This window comes from Rattus rattus, chromosome 11, assembly GCF_011064425.1.
Source record: "Rattus rattus isolate New Zealand chromosome 11, Rrattus_CSIRO_v1, whole genome shotgun sequence".
Lineage (NCBI taxonomy): Eukaryota > Metazoa > Chordata > Mammalia > Rodentia > Muridae > Rattus > Rattus rattus.
The window spans coordinates 5,848,121-5,870,275 of record NC_046164.1 but is presented as its reverse complement, the minus strand read 5'-3'; the positions used below and the strand labels follow the sequence as shown (position 1 = coordinate 5,870,275).

Genomic DNA, 22,155 nt, shown 5'->3' with positions numbered 1-22,155 from the left:
GTCACTTTGTAAATAGTCTGTGTTGTGCCTTGTGAATTGGTTTGATGTTTTGTACTTCTCCAACTCTAAGGGTTGTCCTTCCTCTGCCTGTTCACACCCTAAGGGTACAGAGGTAATAGCCATGTTCCTATTTTCTTGGAGAGATGCAATTTCCTCACAATAAACTATTTGTTGTCTTTTTAGAGTCTTGAGTATCTCTGCCATCATGGTCTGACTTTCAAATGTCCTTCCTATGTGAGGGTAAACGATATCTTAAAAGAAAAAAATTAAACAGTTTGGCCTACAGATCCTAAATGGCTTTATTTTTAAGTGATTCTAGAATCTGGTAGTACTTTCGATCCATAAAGTAGACCATATGTTTCAGTACAGGGAGCTAAGCAGAGAGGTTTAACGTTTCTAAAGATAGGGTCTCATATCTGGTCATCCTGCGCCTCCATGTGTAGGATGTTTCAGCTGAGACTGGAGGGTAGTTTCTGATCCTCCTGCCTCCACCCTTTGGGTGTTGGGGTTACAGGAGTTTGCCAACAGACAGGTTTTATGTGGTGCTGGTGATTGAACGCGGGCTGTTTATTTTCAAGTTACTTTCCTTTTAACCAGCAACAAGGAAACAAAGTAAAAGAAAAACCACCACCACCAGAAAGGGATGGCTTCCGTGTCAGCTTACTTCTGCTCCTTACTAAGGGAAGGAGTGGAATGAAAGCAGAGGAAACATTGTATGTCAACTAGAATTGGTCTTTTGGAAAACAGGCTCTTTATGGTATCTGTCCTGGTATCTGAAAAGTTCTAAGGACAATCTAGTTTCAGTTTTGTGGCACAGAACTTCAATAAGAATGCCTCCACTTTGATTTTTAGTTCAGTTGGGTGGGGTCCTGGAGCCTGGTTAAAACAAAGATCATATGAAACTTGTATTTAACCAGTTGAATAACAAGCAGTAATGTTAAGGGAGGGTGGAAGCAAGCGTGGAAACAATCAATTCCTCCAAAAGAATCAATGGAAACAAATTGCTATTGAAAGAAACATAATTTGTTATCCTCAGAGAGGCTCTGCCTTGTCACTCCTCCACAGTGGTTATTTTGTTTCAAGTTCCCTACAGGCTTAGTGCAGATGGAAGAAAACAGAATCAAATGGCTAACAAAGCCTCCGGTTATGTCTACTCCTCAAAACAATTTTGTGTCACCAGATTCGATATCTTTGATGGGGTCAGTAGAACAATAAGAAGAGAAAGATTGTGTTTGTTTGTTTGTTGTTTATTGTATACATTGTAGTATTTGTGTGGTTAAGAATGACTTAACTCTAAGTAATTTTCAAGGGCAGGAGAGATGGCTTAGTAGGACAAAATGCCATTGCCAAGCCAGAGGCCCTGGGGCCCTAAGTTCGATCCCCAGGACCTACATGGAGGAAGGAGAGAATGGACTCCCCTCATACCACTCCTGCACATAAAATAAATAATTTTTAATGTCAATACTGGAGCTGGAGAGATGGCTCAGAGGTTAAGAGCACTTACTGCTCTTACAGAGAATGTGGACTCAGTTCCCAGCCATCAGCGAGTGGTTCAACCCCATCTGTAAGTCCAGTTTCAGGGGATCTGACACCCTCTTACGACTGCAGGCATGAGGTCTGCATGTTGTGCTCTAACAAAAGCACAGGCAAGACGCTCATACATACAAGCTAAGTAAACCTTAGAAGAGTCAATCCTTTACTCTGACGTGAAGAAGTGTCTGTAGGAACACAACAACTTCTATTTGGTATGCAGGATCTGAGTGCTTGCTGGTAACATTCACTACGTTTACACAAAATGTTCAAGTGTTCCCTCCCCCACCCCCCGTTTGCTTCAACACTTGCTCTACACTAGCTGGGTGCCCAGTAATTACACTCAGTTCTCACAGTATCTGTGGTTTGCATAGGCCTCACAGGTCAGGAGCTCACCCCACAGGGTAGATACCAGCATGGCTAATCCTAGGGGTGAACCATGGTGCTTACTAACCAGGATGGCTGTCAACTCGGTGTTTCAAAGACTTTGCTTCAGGATTGAGGACTGACTAATTCACTGGATCCCTCATGTCCCATCCTACTGTAAATGATACAAGTTTTAAAAAAAGCCACATATTTGCTTTGTGCTGTTGTTGCTTTGGTTGTTGTTGTTGTTGTTGTTGTTATTTTGAGACAGGGAATCTTGTAGCCCAGGCTGGTCTTAAATATGTTATGTAGAGGAAGTTGGGCGGGAGCCATTGCTCCCCTACCTCTGCTGGGATAACAGGTATGTGCACCATGCCCACCCTTGGAAGCAGGCTCCCATTAAAGATGGTTTGGGTGACATCTGAAGGAGAGGTGGGAGCTCTGTCCTCAGTGTGTGACTTGTCCCCTCCCCACATCACATGCCATCAACTGGGACGTTTAATTGAGGTAACTACTAATCATGTGATTCGGCTGATTCTCTGGCCCCGCTTTCTTCCCTAGAAGTGGAAGGGAGTGTTATAATGTCACTGTGAAATGTCACCATAGGCTCAAGTTTTGGGACATTTGGTCTCTGACTGGTGGTGCTTGCTGGTTTAGGAGGTTATGGAACCTTTGGGGCTAGGGACCTAGCTGTGGACTTAGACTGCTTGGGATGGGTCTTGGGTTTGGTTCTGCTTCTGGCCCATTTCTTCGCTTACTAATCCACTTAAAATGTGAGGAGGAATGAAGTAGAAACTTCTGGTTTCTTTGGAAAGTCAGTTGTGTCAGACGGTGTTTTGCTGGGGCAAACACGTGAAGGAGTGTTTTCCTGAAGCAAACACAGGTGAAAGGATGTGTGATGAAGAATTCTTCTCTAGTGACATGAATGTATTGGTTCGCCTTACACTGCATTGTTGGGCTCTGTTTGTCGTGACATCATATCGAGAAACACACCAAAAAAAAAAACTTTCGGTGGTGTTCTGGCGGCTTCTTGAGGCTTCTGTGGACTTGAGTCAGTTGGCAGAGTGATGTTAGCTGATACAGTGATGTTAGCTGTCCCTAGAGGACACCTGCTGTTTGGAGGGAATATAAATAGGACTTGATAGACAGTGACAAGGCTTACATATCCAGCTTTGCAATACTTCTTAGTCTTGAGTCTTCACTGATCTTCACTTCGTTGAGAGAGGCACAGCAGAGAACTTCTCCTGGTGGAATCACTCCTGCTGACTCATGCTGATTCAGCTGAGGCCTGGCTGTTTCTGCTGGGTCGAGCCACTGCTGCTGATTTGTTTCCTATCTCAGCGCTACTGAACTGGACCGCTGCAATATTTGTGAAGTGTTTGGGAGTGGATCGAGCCACTGCTACTGAATCCTGTGGATTGAACTGCTGATTTCCTGACAATACTGATGGAATTTGTGCCAAAGAACAATTTCTAAGCAGGTCCACATCCCCTGTATCCTGATAACCTTTCTCTTCTATTACCTCGGTGGGCGGTGGGCTAGAAGAGAGGTTAAAACATTTAAGAACCGGGGCTGGTGAGGTGGCTCAGTGGTTAAGAGCACTGACTGCTCTTCTCAGTGGTCCTGAGTTCAAATCCCAGCAACCACATGATGGCTCACAACCATCTGTAATGAGATCTGATGCCCTCTTCTGGTGTGTCTGAAGACAGCTACAGTGTACTTACATATAATAAATAAATAAACACTTAAAAAAACATTTAAGAACCCTTATTAAAAGTCGTTTTGAAATACATCTAAGCTTACAGAGGAGATACCAGCTAGGGCTCCCACAAGTATTGACAGATACACTCCATTGGCCCAGATCAACTGTCTCTCCTGAAACCATCAGGAGTTTTGTCACAGTGACAAGAAAAGGAGCTCATTAATGAGGGTTGACAGCCCCAACCCTCTAGTCACGTTCTCCGTCTTCCTGATGTGACTAGCTCCTTGTTGAGCCCATCTAAAGGCCCATTTTAAGTCACTGAATTAGAACAAGTTCAGAAAGACATTAGGAATGACCAAAAGACACACCCGTTACTCCAGAGTTTGCCAGGTTTTTAGGAGGAACCGGAGACCAAGACCAAATATAGGTAGATGGTTTTGTTATATCGTAACAATTAAGCTTACTGTCAGGTAGGAAGGACATGATAACAATAACAGTGAAGACCCCCTAAGCATGCAATTGGCAATGGGCACTCACAAACCTGTGCTTGTATTAAAAAGTCAATACGTGGCCTGGTGGTGATGGAGTGTGCCTTAATCACAGCACTCAGCAGGCAGAGAGAAGTGAATCTCTGAGGTTGAGGTCACCCTGGTCTTCCCTGGCTTCCACATGCACACAAGCTGAGTAAACTTTATTAGCAGACTAACCCTAATTAACTGACTAACCCTTACCAACAGACTAACCCTGACTAGCTGACTAACAATTATTAGCAGATTAATCCTAACTAGCTGACTAACCCTGACTAGCTGGCTGACCCTTACTAGCAGACTAACCCTGACTAGCAAACTAACCCTGACTAGCTGACTAACCCTTACTAGCAGATTAACCCTAACTAGCAGACTAACCCTGACTAGCTAGCTAACCTTACTAGCAGACTAACTCTGACTAGCTAACTAACCTAACTAGCAGACTAACCCTGACTAGCTGACTAACCTTGACTAGCTGGCTAACCCTTACTAACTGGCTAACCCTTACTAGCAGATTAACCCTGACTAGCAGACTAACCCTAACTAGCAGACTAATCCTGACTAGCTGGCTAACCCTAACTAGCTCACTAACCCTGACTAGCTGACTAACCTTATTTTCTGACTGGTAGTCACTTACCCTAGACTCAGGAGTGCAGCTGCTATGCCACCTGGTGTCTCTGAAGAGAGGCCCGACTCTTTTCCAAAGGATCTTCCCCTCCAGCAATACACCGATGGCACTGGGGTCTTCTATCTCACAGAGGAATCAAAATTTCTCTCCTTGTAGATTTTTAAAACCCAGGAAAAGATTTTATTTGGCTTAGTCTGCTAGTTAAAATTAGTTAGCTACTCAGGGTTAGTCAGCTAATCAGGGCTAGTCAGCTAGTTAGGGTTAATCTGCTAGAAACTAGACACTGACCTAGTTTCTCATCTGTGTAACTAGGGGAGGAGGGGGAGGGTTCACCCAGGAAGTCTAACTTAGTGCATGACTGCAGAGAGTCACCCTGAAAAAGTGACACACTGGGCACGTGATGACAGATGCCTTCCACAGAAACCCAAAGTTTAAGAATAATGCCTCTCCCGATGGGTAGTGTGAACGTGCAGGAGTCGATACTGTGACTGAGAGGGTGTGATCGGTATTTAGGTATCTGGGCCCTCGAGGGATAAAAGACCTGAAATATTCAAGATGATGTCATTCAACAAAGACTTGGCCTGCTCAAAGGGCCTATAGTGCTTCCCGTGACAAAGCCGGTTTTGTCATCACGAGCTTCTGTTTTTAATTGAGAGCATGGTTATCCAGAACAAAAGGAGTGTTTCTTCTCGACCTTTCTTCCCACCTACATGTGGCCGTGAGATTGCATTCTGGACACGGGAGTGTAACCAGTCGTCTTGTATGCCACTATTATGTTTTCATTTTTTAACTTACTTTTTAAAACACCTTTCAGGACTGGCAAGATGGCTCTGTGGCTTGTCACACAAGCCTGACAACCTGAGTTCAATCCCCCGGGACTGAGTTTGATCCCTGAAACACAGGTAAAGGTGGAAGGAGGGAACCATGCATAAAGTTGATCTCTGATCAGCATGTGTGCATACTGTAGCACACGCATGCGTGTACACGTGTGCATGTATATACCCATATGTCTCTTTTACACACAGAAATAATAAAAATTAAAACAAAATTATATTATCAAATATATTACATATCATATGTCATATAGATCATAATATATATATATATATATACATATGTGTCTCAAATATATAGTCTATTTGAGATACTATTCCAGGCTATGCTAGAGCTTGGTGTGAGGTCAAGGCTAGCCTAAAATCATGATCTTCCTGTCTCTGCTGCGTACGTGTCAAGGTTATAGGTGCACACCACTACGCCTGGTGATGTGCAAATTCTTCCAGACAACAATTTTGTCCTCTTCTCTGCCTTCCTTCCCTCCTACAGCTGGGATGTGGATGTGATGACCCGTGCATGCAAGACTCTGGCATGCAAGCCTACCTTGAGAGCGTGTGGAACATCAGATGGCAGGAGTCTGGGCAAATGGCAACAGCGGCTACTGCAGTAACTCTGGGCTGCCCGTGGTGTGTGGGAATGAGATTTCTATTTTAATGTCACCATTAGTTCCTGTCATTCTTTGCTATGCCAGGTCCTAGCAGATGTATACACTGTGTACCAGGCAGGTTCCCAACTTTCTTGCCTGTATCCCTGTGCCTTACCCATACGTTCCCCGTGACCCCACTATAAAGCACAGTGCACCACAATCGACGGCCTGCTTTACCTCGAGGGTCTCGGGAATTGAACCCAGGTCAGCGGGTGGTAGTAAGTGGCTTTACCTATCTCCCATTGCCTACCCCTTAGTTTTGAAAAACTAACTTCCATTTTTAATTATATAGCAAGAAGAACTGTACTTAATACCTCAACTGTATCATAAAATAGTTGGTAAGTGGTAAGAGATTAGCTTTTGAGGAAAATAATTATAAAGAGGGGCGGAGAGGCAGGAATGGGGAAGGGGCGTGAGTCTGGGAGAAATTAGAGGGAGGAGAAAGGTAGGGGGTTGAATATGCTCCAGATACATTGTATTAAATTCTCAAACACTTAATAAAAATACTAGATATATATATATAAAAAAGAAATTAGCCTTTGAAATTTGGGGGAAATCCAATTATCTGCCTAAGTGTGTTTGCCAAGGATTTTTTGGGCTGCCAGACTTATTAATAGTGTGCTAAATTAGTATCCTTAGCTCTCCTCAGATACGTGCCAACTGTAGCATATAAATACCAATTTTTAATAACATGTTTAGTTGGTGACTCATGAGTACCACCCATGGCATCATCTGAAAAGGCCAGCCTGTGGCATTCGTGTCCTTGCCATGTAATCAATAAGCACAAGTTGTTAAAATTAAAGTTTTAATTTGTCAGAACCCTATTTGCTCCACAGTGTGTTTTCTACCGTGACATTCAGCCTTGTCTCAGGCCCAAAGCCAGAGGCCTCAGCAGCCATGCACCACACGCTCTGAAACCACAAGCCTAATATGAATCTGTCCTCTCTTTAGTTATTTTCTTAGGTGTTTTGTCACAGCAAAGAAAAGCCGCTCAATACGTGAATTATTTTTATGTGAATTAAACAAACAGGACTATATATTATAAAAGGAATTAGACGAAACCAAACAATTCTTAAGTCATTGCTAACCACGATTAGTTCTTACACTATAATCAGTCAATACCACAAGCCTAATACTAAAGATAGGGAATGTCAAATTCTATTTCAAATGTTCTTTCCCATAATTTCAGTTTTGGAAGTTGCTCAAGGCTCATGCTAGGTACTGGTGTCTGCCCCTTGGGCTTGTCTCTTGGACTGGAAGTTTGGTGTTACCTTTATGCTGGCCTATTTTAAATCTGGTTGGTGAAGATCAATGTAATTAAAACATGATAAAAAGAATCTTCAAATTAGATCAACAGGCTGAACAACATACTTTGCGGTATACACTGAAAGCAAACAGGAATGTATGCAGTCATCTGACTTGATAATGCTGTGTGCTGTAGGATGCAGTTGTGACTTCTAAAGAGAAGATACCTTTGAAATCAAGGCCTATACTAAAACTCTGTTGACTTCCTGTGACTTAACATGCAAAATCCAGGGGCTGGAGAGATGGCCCAATGATTAAGAGCACTGGCTGCTCTTTCAGAGGTCCTGAGTTCAAGTCCCAGCACCCACATGGCAGTTCGCATCTATTAACCATCTGTAACTCCAGTTTCAGGGGCGGCAATGCCCTCTTCTGGCCTCCTAGGGCATCAGGCATGCAAGTGGTGCACAGACATACATGCAGGCAAAACACTCAAGTACAGGAAATAGATAAATAAATCATCTAGATGTTTTAATTCCTTATTCAAACCCTCCACCATTCACTGTCAATCCAGGATCGTTTTACTGTCTATTCAATTCAGCAGCTTTTGTAGAGAGCCTAGGGTGCCACCACTTAGAAGTGTCAATAGAGAAAACGAAACAGACCATGTAAACCATGGCAATGGGGGCTGGTTCAGAGAGCTGTAGCAAGAAATGAGTCCATACAGAAAAGTCAAGAAACAACTAATGAATATGCACTAGTTACTAGAGGGGCGTATGTCTCCGGGACAGAGGATGCGGGTAGATCCCTTAACCAGTGATAGCTGACTCAAACTGTGAAGGAAATTCAAGGTCGCTAGAGCAAAGAGAGAAGAGAAGGCAACGAAAGACATTTCTTCATTACTCTGTTACTTCATTTAATGGTTTGGATAACACCTTCCAAAAGGCATGTCGAGTGTAAGATTCCTAGGACCTACAGGTTAAGCTAGTAGTGTAATCAAAGCATCCTAGATTGTGGACTCTGCCACAGTTCCAATGACAAATGTCCTTATAAGTGACAGAAGACACACAGAGGAGGGACTGTGAAGAAATAGCAATAGCAACAGAGCCAGAGATTGGGGTGGGACAAGCACAAGCTATAGAGACTAAGGCAATCTGGCCATTCCCAAGGTTAGGAGAGGAAAAGAAGGCTGCCCCCAAGGCTGCCAGGGAGAGGGACTCTGTCAGAACTGCTGCTTCCAGTGTCTACCCCCAGTGTTGTAAGAGAGTAAGTTCCTGTGTGTATATATGAGTTAGGAGGACAGAGAGAGATGGACAGAGACAGATAGGGACACAGGAAGGGATCTCGACAGAGATCGCTCTTCCCAGCTCCTCGTCCCCTCACAGCTGCCCCCATCTCACTGTGACCTCTGCCTGTTTCTGGTTTCTGACAGGCTTTCCCTGTCCACCCTTGCGTGTCACTTTATCGATCAGTTGGCCTTTGTATCTGAGTGCCTACCAAGAGTAATCTTTTCTGTTTATTTTATGTCTTTTGCCACTCTCTTTCCTCCTGAGTCTAAGTGTCCTGAGTCTAAAGATTCTGCCTGTCTGATTCACCACTGTACTCTCAGCCTCCCAGTACACACTCCTGGCAGATCCTTCATAAATATCTGACAAGTAGACAAAGGCTGAGACTAGGACAGGAGAAGAGATATCGGTGGAAGGAACCCCTTCTCATTAATGTCTGTTATGTAGCCCAGGCTAGCCTCAAACTCTTTATGTAGCCAAGAATTACTTTGAACTTTTTTTTTCTTCTTTTCAGAGCTGGGGACCGAACCCAGGGCCTTGCGCTTGCTAGGCAAGCACTCTACCACTGAGCTAAATCCCCAACCCCTACTTTGAACTTCTGATCCTTCTATCTCCATCTTCACAGTGCCGAGGTTACAGGCATGTGCCATGCCAAGTTTGTGCCTGGTACCAACCCCCATGGGCATGCTATGCTTCTGCCAACCAAGCCCCCAAATGCAATCCCTACTTTCCTTCTGTTTCTCTTTTCTTTCTCCCCAGTGCTGCGGATGGAGTCAAAGGTTCTGTGCACACAATGGCAAGGGCTCTACCATTGAGCCACATCCCTTGTCTTCACTGGGGAGTTCTCTCCTCTCCCTGAACTCTGGGCTCCCAGGCCACTCCTCCCACATCCATTTGTCACTCACTCTGCTCTGGAACCTCACTGAGCCTTCCTTGGCTTGTTTCCCTCAGCACACATGCCAGGTCATACCCTGCCTTCAAAGAAGAAAACTTGGTTTCATGGTCTGATGATGTTCTCTGTATCTAAATCCACCATCTTTCCTTATACCTAGGTGAGTCTTTTCCCTACACTCTCTCCCTCACCTGCCCCTCAGGTTTCTGTGTGACTGGCTCCGGTCCCTGCCACTGTTCTGACACTGTTCCAGATCAGCCTCAGTGACCTGCCAGCTCTGGTTCTGTTTTCCTTCTTATCGGCTTTGGCAGTGTCTCTAGAAAGCTGTCCCTCCTGATCCTGCTCTTCTGAGACACAGGTGTTCCTCTTGGGGTCCCTTCCAAGTCCCCACAGGAGGCCTTTCCTCTTTCTCTGGGAATTGCCAGTTTGGCCTCTTATACCTGACCTCCTGCCTGTATGTTGTTTTTTGAGCAATTTCCTCTCCTGTGGCTTAGATGGCCATTTGTAGATGTGAATGGCATAGCTTTGGTGACCCAAATTTATATTGCTAACTATCTTCTAGATATCTCTTTTTATAGCCCTTTAAATGTAATATGCCCCAAGTTGAATCTCCCATTTTTATGTATTTCCACAAACTACCTTTTCTTTCTTCTCTCGAATAGAGGGAGAGATGATGCCAAACCTCTCTCAGCTACTCATGAGCTTGCCAAGCTGGTTCCTCATCCCCTGGCTGACTCTGGTGCCAGGTCCTATTGAATTCACCTCCTAAATATCTCTTGAATCCATCTGTTCATCTCCCTTTCTCAGCTTCTGCTGAACTCAAACCTTTTTTTTTTTTTTTTTTTAACCTCTTTCCTGCATCGTCTCAGCAGCAGCGTCTGGACTCTTCCTCTGGTTGAAGCTTCACCTCCCTCCCCCTCCTATTCTTTTTCCTTTTGGAGATGTGGTCTCACTGTTTAACTCAGGATGGCCTCCACTCACAATTCTCCTGCTCCTGCCCCCTGGGTGAATGAGGTATACTACCATCAACAGACTTGTTACTTTGTTTTTAAGTGTCTTTTCAAATGAAGGAGTAACATAGTCTCACATAGTCCAATAGTTAGAAGGCTAGTCCGCTAGTGGAAGGGCTCAAGTTGCATTACACTCAGGCGGTCCTCAAATCTGAGCCCCCAAGACACAGACACATAATATCCAGCAATTGCTTTTTTTTTCCTAATAGAGTCTCCTATGTAGCCCTGGCATGTCTGAAATTCTGCTATGTATTCCAGGCTGGCCTGGAATTAATTCACAGAGACGCAACTGCCTCTTCCTACTGAGTGCAGGGATTAAAGGCATGCACCACCACTCCCAGTGTTATTTATTTATTTATTTATTTATTTATTTATTTATTTATTCATTCATTTATTTATGTATTTATTTATTTATTATTTTGCAACTCCCGTATATTTTAAGAGGTATCTCTTTTTACATTTTAACATCTCTGAAATAGAAGCGCAGTCTTAGACGTCCTTAGATACATACAACACTGCTGTGTTTACATTTTTTTCTACTCACTGGGATACATATCCTTTTTACCCATAATCCTGAATCAGCATTTATCCCCAGATGTTCCTTCAAGTGCAGTTCTGATCTGGCTGAGACTCTATGGGAAATGCTTAAAAGGCTCTGGCTTGGGGACAGGAGCTCTCTAGTTCCTCCTTCCTAACCCTCCCTCCTCTGCAAACCCTTCTACACGGCTGCACCCCTTAAAGCCAAGCAGCTATACTGCAGCTAGCTCCCCCAAATACTTAAGTGAATCCAGAGCCCTCTGCACAGAAGTCTTCTGCCCTAATGACCCCACTTTTTTAAAAAAATGCAAAGTCCTCCTCACTCTGAGTTGAGCCTGAGCTCTTCTTTCATGTATCCAGGGGCTCCAGCTTGTAGCACTTGCCATCCCTAAACCAAGTCACATGCTAACCCGTGCCATTTCTCTGGTCTTTTGTTACCAACTGGGTTCGCTTCTTTGTATATACCCATTTCTAACAATGCCTTGCAATGTAGCAAACAAACAAACAAACAATAACAATAAAAAACCTTGAAAAGAATACAAAAAGGTTCCCCTTATATAAGACATAGAATTGTCCATCTAACCATCCCCTTACCCTAGGACAAGCAAGAGGACACCAAACCACTTGGGTATCCAGACACCCAAACAACTGTAGACCTAGTAATTCAACCCTCAATTGAAGGTGGATGGGGTCAAAACCTTTGGCATCTGCCCCTCCCCTTTCTCTCCTCTTAAAGTAGACCAAGTCATGGTCCCATATGCAACTCAACATATGTACTTGTGCAAGGCACCAAAGACGGATTCTCCTGACTTGCCCACCAGAGGTTTCCATTTGGAACCCCTCCCACACCTGTGAATCTCACTGAGACTCAACACCAGCAAATAAATACAAGAGCAAGCTGAGGTTTCCTATAAAAACATTTGCTTTAATAACTACTTTGAAGCCTCAAAGTTATATGGAGTGGGAACAGTTTCTCCATGTCAACCCACTACTAGATTTCAATTCTAGAAACTGCCCCAAATAGACAAACAGTCCTTCTTTCTGACCTAGATAATTTAAAGCCAAGGATTCCAAGTCATTCGTGGAAAAGTACCAGGGTTCTGTTGGGATTTTAAATAAAGCACTGCTGATGTGGCCTGACAGGCAGTCAGACTGGTCAATGGTAGTGACAGAGGGCTTGCTAGCAGCACATCCGAGTACCCGGGTTCAATCCCCAGTGCTGGGGTGGTGGGTGGAGGGTGACCATACCAAAACATGTTGACAATTGCGGGACCAACATACTTGAGATATTCTTAGTGAAAAATCTGGACCTGTAAAGCAAGTAAAAAACAGGAAAGAAGAAAGGATTTCAAATGCCAGGAGAGGAGAAAATAGAGAATTTATCTGTAGAAACGTGGCAGTCATGAGAGGGTGCAGAAACACAGGCATTTGCAATGGGGGTTAGGGAAAGGTTAGGGAGGGAAAGCTGTGTGAGGATGGAGGGGCTTGAGGCTACAATAGATAGATACTGTTGACAGCAGCAAATGGACTCAAGATAAAGAAGAAAGAGAGTCACCCAGACCAGACCGAAATGTAGGGCTGTTACTGATGAAGTATGCAGCTGCGGGTTAACTCTTCCTTCTTCAAAGGAGGCTAAAGAAATACTTGAATCAGCGTGGACTCAATAGCCCCTCAACGGACCAAGAGAGTCTAGCATCCTCCTTCCTGGGGTGGAACCAAACCCTTGTCACGTGTTCAGCATTTTAAATGTGTGGAGGAAAACTTCCATTCTCAAAGCAAAAGACTTCACTAAGAAGTCAACATGAGACAGATGGAGCGACTCTCTTCTGTTCACAAATCTTAGACTAAATAAAAAGAAAAATAGCTCTGGGTATCAAGTACCTCAGCTGAGGAGATAATTCCTATGGATTTTGGCTTCCTAGGAAATGAACTTTCTGACAACGAATCCTCCCCCAACCCCTCAGGCACTGAGCATTGTAAACGTAAGACAATGGAGTAGGAAAATGAAAGGCAAAACCCAACCTTGCTCTGTAGCTTTCAGAGTGATTTCGCTCTCAGCACAGACTTAGGCAGGTGTGTTTGAACTCCTCGAAGCGAGTGCCCTGGGGGCGGTCTTCTCAGTATCTCGGAATCTCCAAACTAAAAGAGATTTGGTTTGGATCTCGGTGGGTTTTTCCGGATCCCACCGGATTCTGCAATTGGGAACCCCAAGCCCCTGCTCAAACCGAGCTGATAAAGAGAAACGGTGGAGAGCCTGCCTATTGGACCCCCACCTGTGTGGACTCTGGCTGTAACTCGTGCCTCGGGGAGAGAAAGAGGGAGCTGATCTTCCTCTGCTTTTGTTTCTAGCGTGGCGGGCACTCTGAGGGACAACCGGTCGCCTACCTGCCTGACACCTCCCAGGCCCCGGGGTGGCTGCGCGCTCCGCAGAGCCGTTCGCCTCCGGCTCAGTTCGTCCCCGGTCTCACCTCCCCACTCAGTCCGCGACTGTGACCAGCCTGACTCACCCGGGACGGGTGGCGGGGGTTGGGGGATACTTAAGAGGGAGGAGGTATAGTAGGCGGGTTGAGCCCTTCCCCCAGAGCTCAGGAGGAGGCGTAGCCAGTGCGCAGGTGAAACCGACTCCGACCTATCCCGGGAACTTTCGCTGCGGGGACTCGCTGCGACAGGCCAGCGTCGTTCAGGGGCGGCCCGGGAGCCGCCCTCTGCCACCAGGGTTGAGCGCGGGGAATCAGCCTGGGCGCCCGCCCCTAGGGACCCTCGGCCCTCCCGGAGCGCCCTAGGGATGCGGGCGGCGCCGGCCTCCCCGGCTGATGGAGGCGGGTGGCGCCACCCGGAGCGCAGGTGACACTCGCCAGGCCTGGGTTTCGGTCGGAGGGGAAGTGCGCTGGGAGCTTGAGACGCAGCCGCCCCAGGCACTAGGGACCGGGCAGCGATGGCCGGAGAGCTGAGCCAGGAGGCACTGCTGGACTTTCTGTGCCAGGCCGGGGGCCGCGTGCGTAACGCAGAGCTGCTGAGCCACTTCAAGAGCTTCCTGCGCGACCCTCACGTGCCTTCAGGCCAGCTGCAGGAGCGTCGCGAGCTCTTCAAGGGCTTCGTGAACTCGGTGGCCGCAGTGCGCCAGGACCCCGACGGCACCAAGTACGTGGTGCTCAAAAGGAGGTACAGGGACCTGCTGGGGGAGGAGGGCCTGCAGCGACCCGCCCCCACAAACGGACAGCCGCGAAGCCACCGCCGCCTTGACCCGGAGCCGCAGAAGCGGCCGGCAGGTGCGGGGACCCGGGTGGACGTAGGTGACGATGAGTTAGTGGGCAGCAGCTCACGGAAGGCGGCCGGGCCAGATCCTGGCCCGGGGGACAGCTCGAGCCAGAGGACACTGGGACCAGAGGCTGCTCAAGCCAGAGGCAGGTGTGCGGCGGTGGGGACGCGGGGACGCTGCTGCTGGGAGTGCCAGCAGAACGGCTGGGGCCAGCCCACGGAACAGCCGCTGCCCGAAGATCTCGGAGACCCTGTAGCCGCCTGCGAGAAGCCAGAGCGTGCTGCGCCTGCCCGGGATGACCTCGGAGCTCCGGGGTGGCTGCGGGAAGGAGCGGCGGCCGAACGCGCGCCTGAGTCTGTAACGCCTGTCTGGGCTCCGGCCGCCGTCGAGGCTGCTGGCAGCCCGACGTCCCCGCCCGCTCTCCCGCCCTACCCTGCTCCCTCCAGAGAGCCACTGGAGCTGTTTACCGCCGGCTTCCCGAACCATTCAACCCAGCAGCTGCAGCAGCAGCAGCAGCGCACTCGAGAGTGGGTAGCCAGATACCCGCAGGCGCCTGAGGCCGGGATCCAGGGGCCCATTCGCGCCTGGTCGGTGTTGCCAGACAACTTCCTCCAGCTACCTTCAGAAACCGCCTTTGGGGTCTCGGAGACCAACTCGGCGCTGCCTGAACCTGCTCTGTCTTTTCATTCTCTCCTTCCTGGGGTTCCTGACGAGTCCTCAGAATCCTGGCCGGGGAACCCTCCACCCACTGTCTTTCGAAGCATTCGTTGTCAGCTATCCCTCCAGGATCTGGATGACTTTGTGGATCAAGAGAGCCATGGCAGTGAGGAGAGCAGCAGTGGACCCAAAGAATCTCCCGGAACCCCGGAAGAGGGGCTGCAAACTGTCCTGAGAACTTCCTCTTGGGGAGAGCTCAGGGATCCAGTTGAGGATCAGTTTGTATCACCAAACGAAGGCAGTCCCTGCCTGATCCCGCGGGGCCTCCGCAATAGAGGGAATGTGCCCAGTTTTCGGAAGGCCCCAACGGTTGCTAAAAGCCTTGGGGACCACCCCCAGGAGACTTTCCCTGCCCCCAAGTTCCGGAGGTCTGTCAGGAGGAGCTCTAGAACAGGGAGAACCAAATCTCCCTCTTCCTCAGACGAGGAGCATCTTGATGAGGACTTGTTGAAAAGGAGCCGGCGCCCACCTCGGTCCAGGAAACCTTCCAAGGCAGGAGCCCTGGCCAGCCCAAGGGTGGATGTTGTTTTGATACAGAAATTGGCAAATGCTAACGCTGTGACTGGCCAGCCACACTCCTCATGGGTCCCCGGCAGGGATGGATCTGCAGCCTTGATACCCCACAGACCTTCGGAGCACAGGTCACCTCTTGTCCCCTTAGATGCCAGGGAGCATGAGTGGATTGTGAGACTTGCCAGCGGCTCCTGGTTTCACGTGCAGATGTTGTTCTGGGAGGACCCCCAGCTTGCTTTGTACAGAGACTTCCTAACGGGGTACACGGCCTTGCACTGGATAGCAAAGCACGGCGACCTGAACGCCCTTCAGGACTTGGTCTCTGGAGCCCGGAAGGCAGGGGTTGCACTAGATGTAAACGTGAGGTCCAGTTGTGGCTATACCCCACTGCACCTTGCAGCTATGCACGGGCACCAGGGAGTCATCAAATTGCTAGTGCAAAGATTGGCTTCCCGGGTGAACATTCGGGACTGCAGTGGCAAGAAGCCGTGGCAGTATTTGAACAGTAATGTCTCTGGGGAAACGTGGAAGCTCCTGGGTGCACCCCGGGGCAAACCCATCTTCCCTGTCTATTCCTTAGTCCAAAGCTCTTCCCCAGCCAAGAAGGTCAAGAGCCGGGAAGTGTCTAGAACTGTCACCCGGAAGACTTCCTTGGCTGCTTTGCTCAAAACTCAGCACAACAAATGGAAATTGGCCAGCCAATATGAGAAATTCCACACCCCAAAAGACAGAGAAGAGTATAGTGACTAAGGTGGGTTCTTCTAAGGGAGTTCGTGCATACACACACACACACACACACACACACACACACACACACACACACCCTCCCCAAACTAAGTAGACGGAGAGAACCCAAGAGAAACAGAAACTGTTAGGAGTTGATCAAGATTGAGGATAGGTGAAATGGTCTCCTCAAGGGGCATCTCAATTTCTTGAAAGCTCTTATGTCTGAACTGTGAAATGTAGACCGAAGCTGATCCAGGCACTCAAGCTTGCAGAGGGTCCCTCTCTCTCCCGAGCCAGCCAGGGGTCAGGGCACAGGAAGGCACAGTATTTTCTGAGGCAGTGCCAGCCAGGCCTTACTAGAAAGGGAACAGATACGTCAAAGGGAGGCAATTCGTGGAACTGCCGCAGCTCACACTCCTCCCTAGGCTGGAGGTTCTTTGGCTTCTATTCATCTCTAGAATAAATCTTGGCTGAGTGGAAAGCACCAGGTTTGAAGTCAGATGGCTTCCGTTCATTTCCTTTATGTGCCTTTTGGCAATTCCATCCAGTGAAATAAAATTGCGACTGGAGAAGGTAGGATTTGATTGAAGAGATTTCCTCAGTCCTGAGCCTTCCTGTGCCCAGTGTCTGGAGTGCTTGATGTAAACGGATAACTGTCTTCTCTGGGTGTCATTGCCATTGGACCAGAGAAGCAGATGAATAACATTCAGGAATGATGGTGACTCCACTCTCTGGAGAAATGACAACATTCAGACTCTGTTTTGTTTTCTGTTTGTCTTTGCTGTTGTTTGTTTTTGTACCAACTTGTGAGATTCCCAAGAGTGAAAGCATTTGGGTTCATTTGTATAATGACTGAAGCTCTTCGTCAAACTCCATGTGTAGCGAACAGGGTCATCCCTGACAGCTTTCAGCATGTCTGAAGGTCAAAGTTGGTACTCAGGGGAAAGAGCTGGATCCACTGTGGGGAAGCAGTAACGGCTAAAAGCGTCAGAATTTTGTTGAGCTGCTAAGTATAACTTTATTTGCACTAAACTTTTTGCCAATCTAGATTAAATATTAGCCTTGAAGTACTGAATGTCTAACAGGAAGTGTCCTGTTCAGTTCTCAGGAAGAGGCTGATCATTGCTGGTCCCTGGCTGAAGGTGACTCAGCAGCCCCAGGAGAATGTGTAAAGTTTGATGTAAATCCAAAGAGGGCTGAGAAGTTCAATGTTCAAACAGAGATTATTTTTATGGAAATATTTTCATGTGTGATACTGTATTTTTTTTAAAGTATCCTGGTGTTTCTTCTGGATAGTCTCCTGCATTAAAAGACCTGCAGATTGTTGTGTTATTATATTGTATCAGATTGTTGTTATATTGTATTGGATTGTTATTACATTGTGTTAGATTGTTATTATATTGTATCAAGCTGATTATTGCTAATGTTCTTACACGATGGGCTCCCTGATTGTCAAATCTTTTTTGTTTCTTTGTAGTCTAGAACTTCGATGAAATCAATCTCTTTCTCTTGTTTATCTCTCTCCATTTCTCTGGGGGCCTCACATGTATTAATCAAGTGCCCAAGCTCCTTTTTTTTAAAAAAACAAAAACAAAAACAAAAACAAAAAAGACAGAAGAATCAGTTCCATGAGCTTTTCCAATTACATGGCCTTGTCATCCCCTACCTAAAGGGCGAAACTGGAAAATCAAATTAGAAAACATGAGAAAATGACTCTCTCTCTCTCTCTCTCTGTGTGTGTGTGTGAGAGAGAGAGAGTTTAAGTTTACAAAACAGACATTTATGTAAATAATCTAGTAAACAAAACAGCTTCTTTTAAGAGTCAGAGGACTTAACATATTGTCACGATGTCACGACTGGATCACATTATTCACCAAATACTTAGCACAGCTCTGTGGGGTTTATAAAGGTGAGTAGGACAGGTTGACAGGATGTCTCTCCACTAGGAGCTAAAACTCTCCCAACTACTTGCTCTTGGCGGCTTTCTACTTTGACTTGTTCCCAGGTTGTCTTTCAAAGCCTCATTAAGACACAGGGAATTTCTGTACTAATACGCAAAAGGAAGAAACCGGTATGTGCCAGGAATGAGGACCAACCATGTAAAAGCTAAATAGTGGAGGGGGGCGGAGGAAGGCAGGCAGAGGGGGGAGGGGAGGGGAGGAAGAGGGAGAGTCCCTTTAGGCTGGGAAAAGAAGCTGGGCTTGGTTCTGTCCAGGAGTGATGATACTGGCCTTCCCAAGAAACCAGCTTTGTTGGTTCCTCCACATTCTTGTCGTCTGCTTCAGTGTGGCCCCACACAGCCGAGCAATGTTGGCTGGCTGCTCAGTGGTCAGAACACAATCCCAGGCTGGCCCTCACATGGACTTGTTCTTCATGTCCCTCTGGTCTTTGTTCATGTGTCTGCTGTCGGTGATCAGGTGAGCTGTCTTACACAGTCACAATGCTGGTGGGGGCAGGGCAGGTGAAAGAGCTCAGCCTCTTGCTCCTGTTGCAAAGTCCAGGTGGAGAGGACTTGGGCAGGAATGCTCTTCCAGCCTTCCGCTGGCTTCTCCCGGCTGCGAACCCTGCATGAGATAGGGCCACACCCGTGGGAGGAGAGGAGGTCAAGGCCCTACCCACTCACTGTCTTGTCCTAGATTGCTTCCGCTGGGAAACCCCACATTTCATATCTTCTCGGTAAGGTTGCTTATGTTCCTCAGAGAACAGCTCAAACACAACCTGTAGAGAAGTTTCAAGGTGAAAGCCCTGATGTAGGCATAGCTGTTTCACTAGAATTCCCAGAATGCTGTGTGCCGGCCTCACAATTACTCCCTTATCACAATTGCTTGCTTATGTTTTGATTTTGTTTTCTGCCTTTTTGAGACAATGTCTCATGTAGCCCAGGCTGACTTTGGTGGTTGTTTTTCTTTCTCTTTTTAAAGGTTGGGGATAGAGGGAGTCTTGCTGTGTTGTCCAGGTTAGTCCCAAGCTCCTCAGCTCAAGCACTCCACTTGCCTCAGTCTCCTAAGTAATTGCCACCACAGCCATGCCCCTAGGTGTGGACCTATTTCTGGGAATTTATTGAGCAGTTTCCCATAAGGTTGTCATTCCAGCCTTCCTGTCTCCTAGGTAGGGCTCTTTGGTTGCTGGAGATGGGAGCTGTGAGAACGAAGAGAAAGAACTCTAGCATTAGAACAGTGGACAGACACAGGCATCCAGCCTGGAGCAGTGGGACGGGGTGACGACCTGCTTAAGCACCCAGATCTCTACCCCTCCCTTCCACCTACTCATGGAGGCAGACGTGCCCACCCACCCCACTACTCCCACACACGATAAAGTAAATAAAAGTGTAAGAGAGAAGCGGGGCAGTGGGTGATACAGGCCTTTAAGTCTAGCACTCAGGCGGCAGAAGCAGGCAGATCTCCATGTTCAAGACCAGCTTGGTCTACAGAGTGAGTTTCAAGACAGCTAGGCCTACATAGAGAAACTGTCTCAAACTAACACAACTCCCCCCTCGTCCCCCCAAAACCCACGAAAGGTCTGAAATGTGCAGTTACTGCAGGAATTAATGCATTGCAGCAAAGAGAGAGAAACCCAGAGGGTGGCTGCTTTCTCCTGAGGGAAGCCACTTACCTAACAATCTTTTAAACGCTGACCTTAAGGGATCTCTGCGCCAAGCCGAATCTTAGCAGTCTCTGATGAACCATCTCTCTGCGCCTTTATCAGAAAATAACAACCTGGTTCCCCAGGGGTGACTGCTGAGACCGGCCACGAGCCTTGGAAAGCCAGGCCCTAGGACAGATTTTCCGACAGGGGTGTAGAGTTCTTTCAAGAGTAATGTATCCAGTGGTCTCTGCCATAGAACACATGCGCCTGAGAGTTCCTGGACTTGAGTGATGTAGAGCAAACAAGAGGGCTAGGAGGATACTGGACCCGGCCTAGGACAATTCTCAGCAGTCCTGGTCCCTTGGAGAGAAAGGAAGCTGTGTTCAAGAAGTAATCTCATCGGGCTGGAGAGATGGCTCAGAGGTTGAGAGCACTGACTGCTCTTCCAGAGGTCCTGAGTTCAAATCCCAGCAACCACATAGTGGCTCACAACCATCTACAGGGGGATCTGGTGCCCTCTTCTGGTGTGTCTGAAGAAAGCTAGTGTACTCACATACAATAAAAACTTTAAAAAAAAAAAAAGTAATCTCATCAAAATGGAGTCAAGGAGAACTTATGTACAGAAGACCAGAGGTCTCGGATTCTCTGAGGGAAAGGAGAAGCAGTAGATGAGATGCTGAGGGAACACTGCCGAGATCCGACAATTGCTGCAATTCGTCCCTTATCAGAACTGAAATATGCCCTGTGTTAGAACCAACTTCATCCTAATCCACAACTCCCCTTACTTTTCAGACATCTCCTAGTGCTACTGTGAGACATCTGTGTGTCCCCAGCCCAATGCATCTCTCCCAAATCAAATACAGGTGAATCACAATTAAAAAACAGTGCAATATCTGTCGTGGGTTTTGAGATATAAGATGAAAAAAAAATTATTTGTATGGCATTCCTATTTGTTTTGGTCCAAATACTCATTCTCAATATTATAAAGTAATAAATGGTGTTTTCACAGCTGTTTTCTTTAGTTATGCAAAAAAAAAAAAAGTGATGTGTTCAACCGGGACAATCTCTCATCAGCATTTCCTCTTCTGGTCTTTATATTCCTATCTGCTAATTGCAGAATTAGGAATTCGCAGAAGGAAACTTGAAAGTCAAGACAACTCGCTACTCCTTCAAAGGCTTCGACCGATTTGAAGTAGGAGTTGTCAGCAACGAGGTGCCTTTCGCATGCGTATCCTATAGCATGGATAATGAGAGAGCGAGTGGCTGCGTCTCTGTTCTTAGGCCAGAAGATTTACTGCGTTGACTTGCGAAAGTCTCTTGGCTTCGCGTAGAAAGGAAGGCGCGAGGCAGCTGGCTCCGGAACCACAGAAGTTCCTCCCTGGAACCGCCTGAAATCCTTTGAGAAGGAAAAAGGGGGTGATTACCTAGGCACAGGACAAAGACATCTGCAGCCTTATGGCCTTGGGTGCCACCTGCTACACCTTCCCTGAGTGTCACCTTACACCTCCAGCCGCTCCTGGGTCCAGGTGCTTGTTTCGTTCTCTAAGCTTCTTCAAGACCACCTGGAAGATCAGAGGCAGCGCGGGAGGCTTCACTTGCCTCTTGGCAACCTGGGTACAGGCCTGTGCCCGGCCTTCTCTGTTACTGTGTGTGCTGTTGACTTAAAGTCGGTGTGTGGGGGGGCGTGGGAGGGATGTCTTTGTGTGACATTCTTCGGACTCTAAACTCCAAGTGTCTTTATTTACATTTCGGGGTTGAGAAAATATAATCTGATCTCTCCAAACGGAAATGACTCTGAAGCCATAAACAATTTTGGAATTCCTGAAAGTGGAAATTTTATAGAGGAGGCTGGAAGGTGATGGGGGAACTATTGCACAGGATTATTCTCCCAGACAAAGCTCCACGTCTTCCTGAGTTCAGCTGTGCCCACTTGCATGCCTAGGTTTATTGACTGTTGATCTTCCCTGATTGAAAGGGAGTCTGAAAGGGTCCTAAGACCTCCACCCTGAGTATCCAGCCTCTCCCCCCAGCCAGGTGTATGCAGGTCTGCCCAAACTGCACAAGGCCTTAGGGAAGTCTATAAGTTGGGGAGGACTAGGAATGGGCCTACATCATCACAGTCACCCATACTGGGTGCAGACCTTCCGTTGTGGCT

The 22,155-nt window shown here is 47.2% G+C and overlaps 1 protein-coding gene across 1 annotated transcript; it reads left to right on the top strand.

Moving 5' to 3' along the window:
* The first annotated feature begins 13,799 nt into the window (after window positions 1–13,799).
* Sowahb (sosondowah ankyrin repeat domain family member B) lies at window positions 13,800–16,487 on the top strand. Its single transcript, XM_032916640.1, has one exon. It carries the CDS (start codon window positions 14,136–14,138, stop codon window positions 16,437–16,439), a length of 2,304 nt encoding a protein of 767 aa, XP_032772531.1. The 5' UTR covers window positions 13,800–14,135; the 3' UTR covers window positions 16,440–16,487.
* The last annotated feature ends 5,668 nt before the right edge of the window (window positions 16,488–22,155 follow it).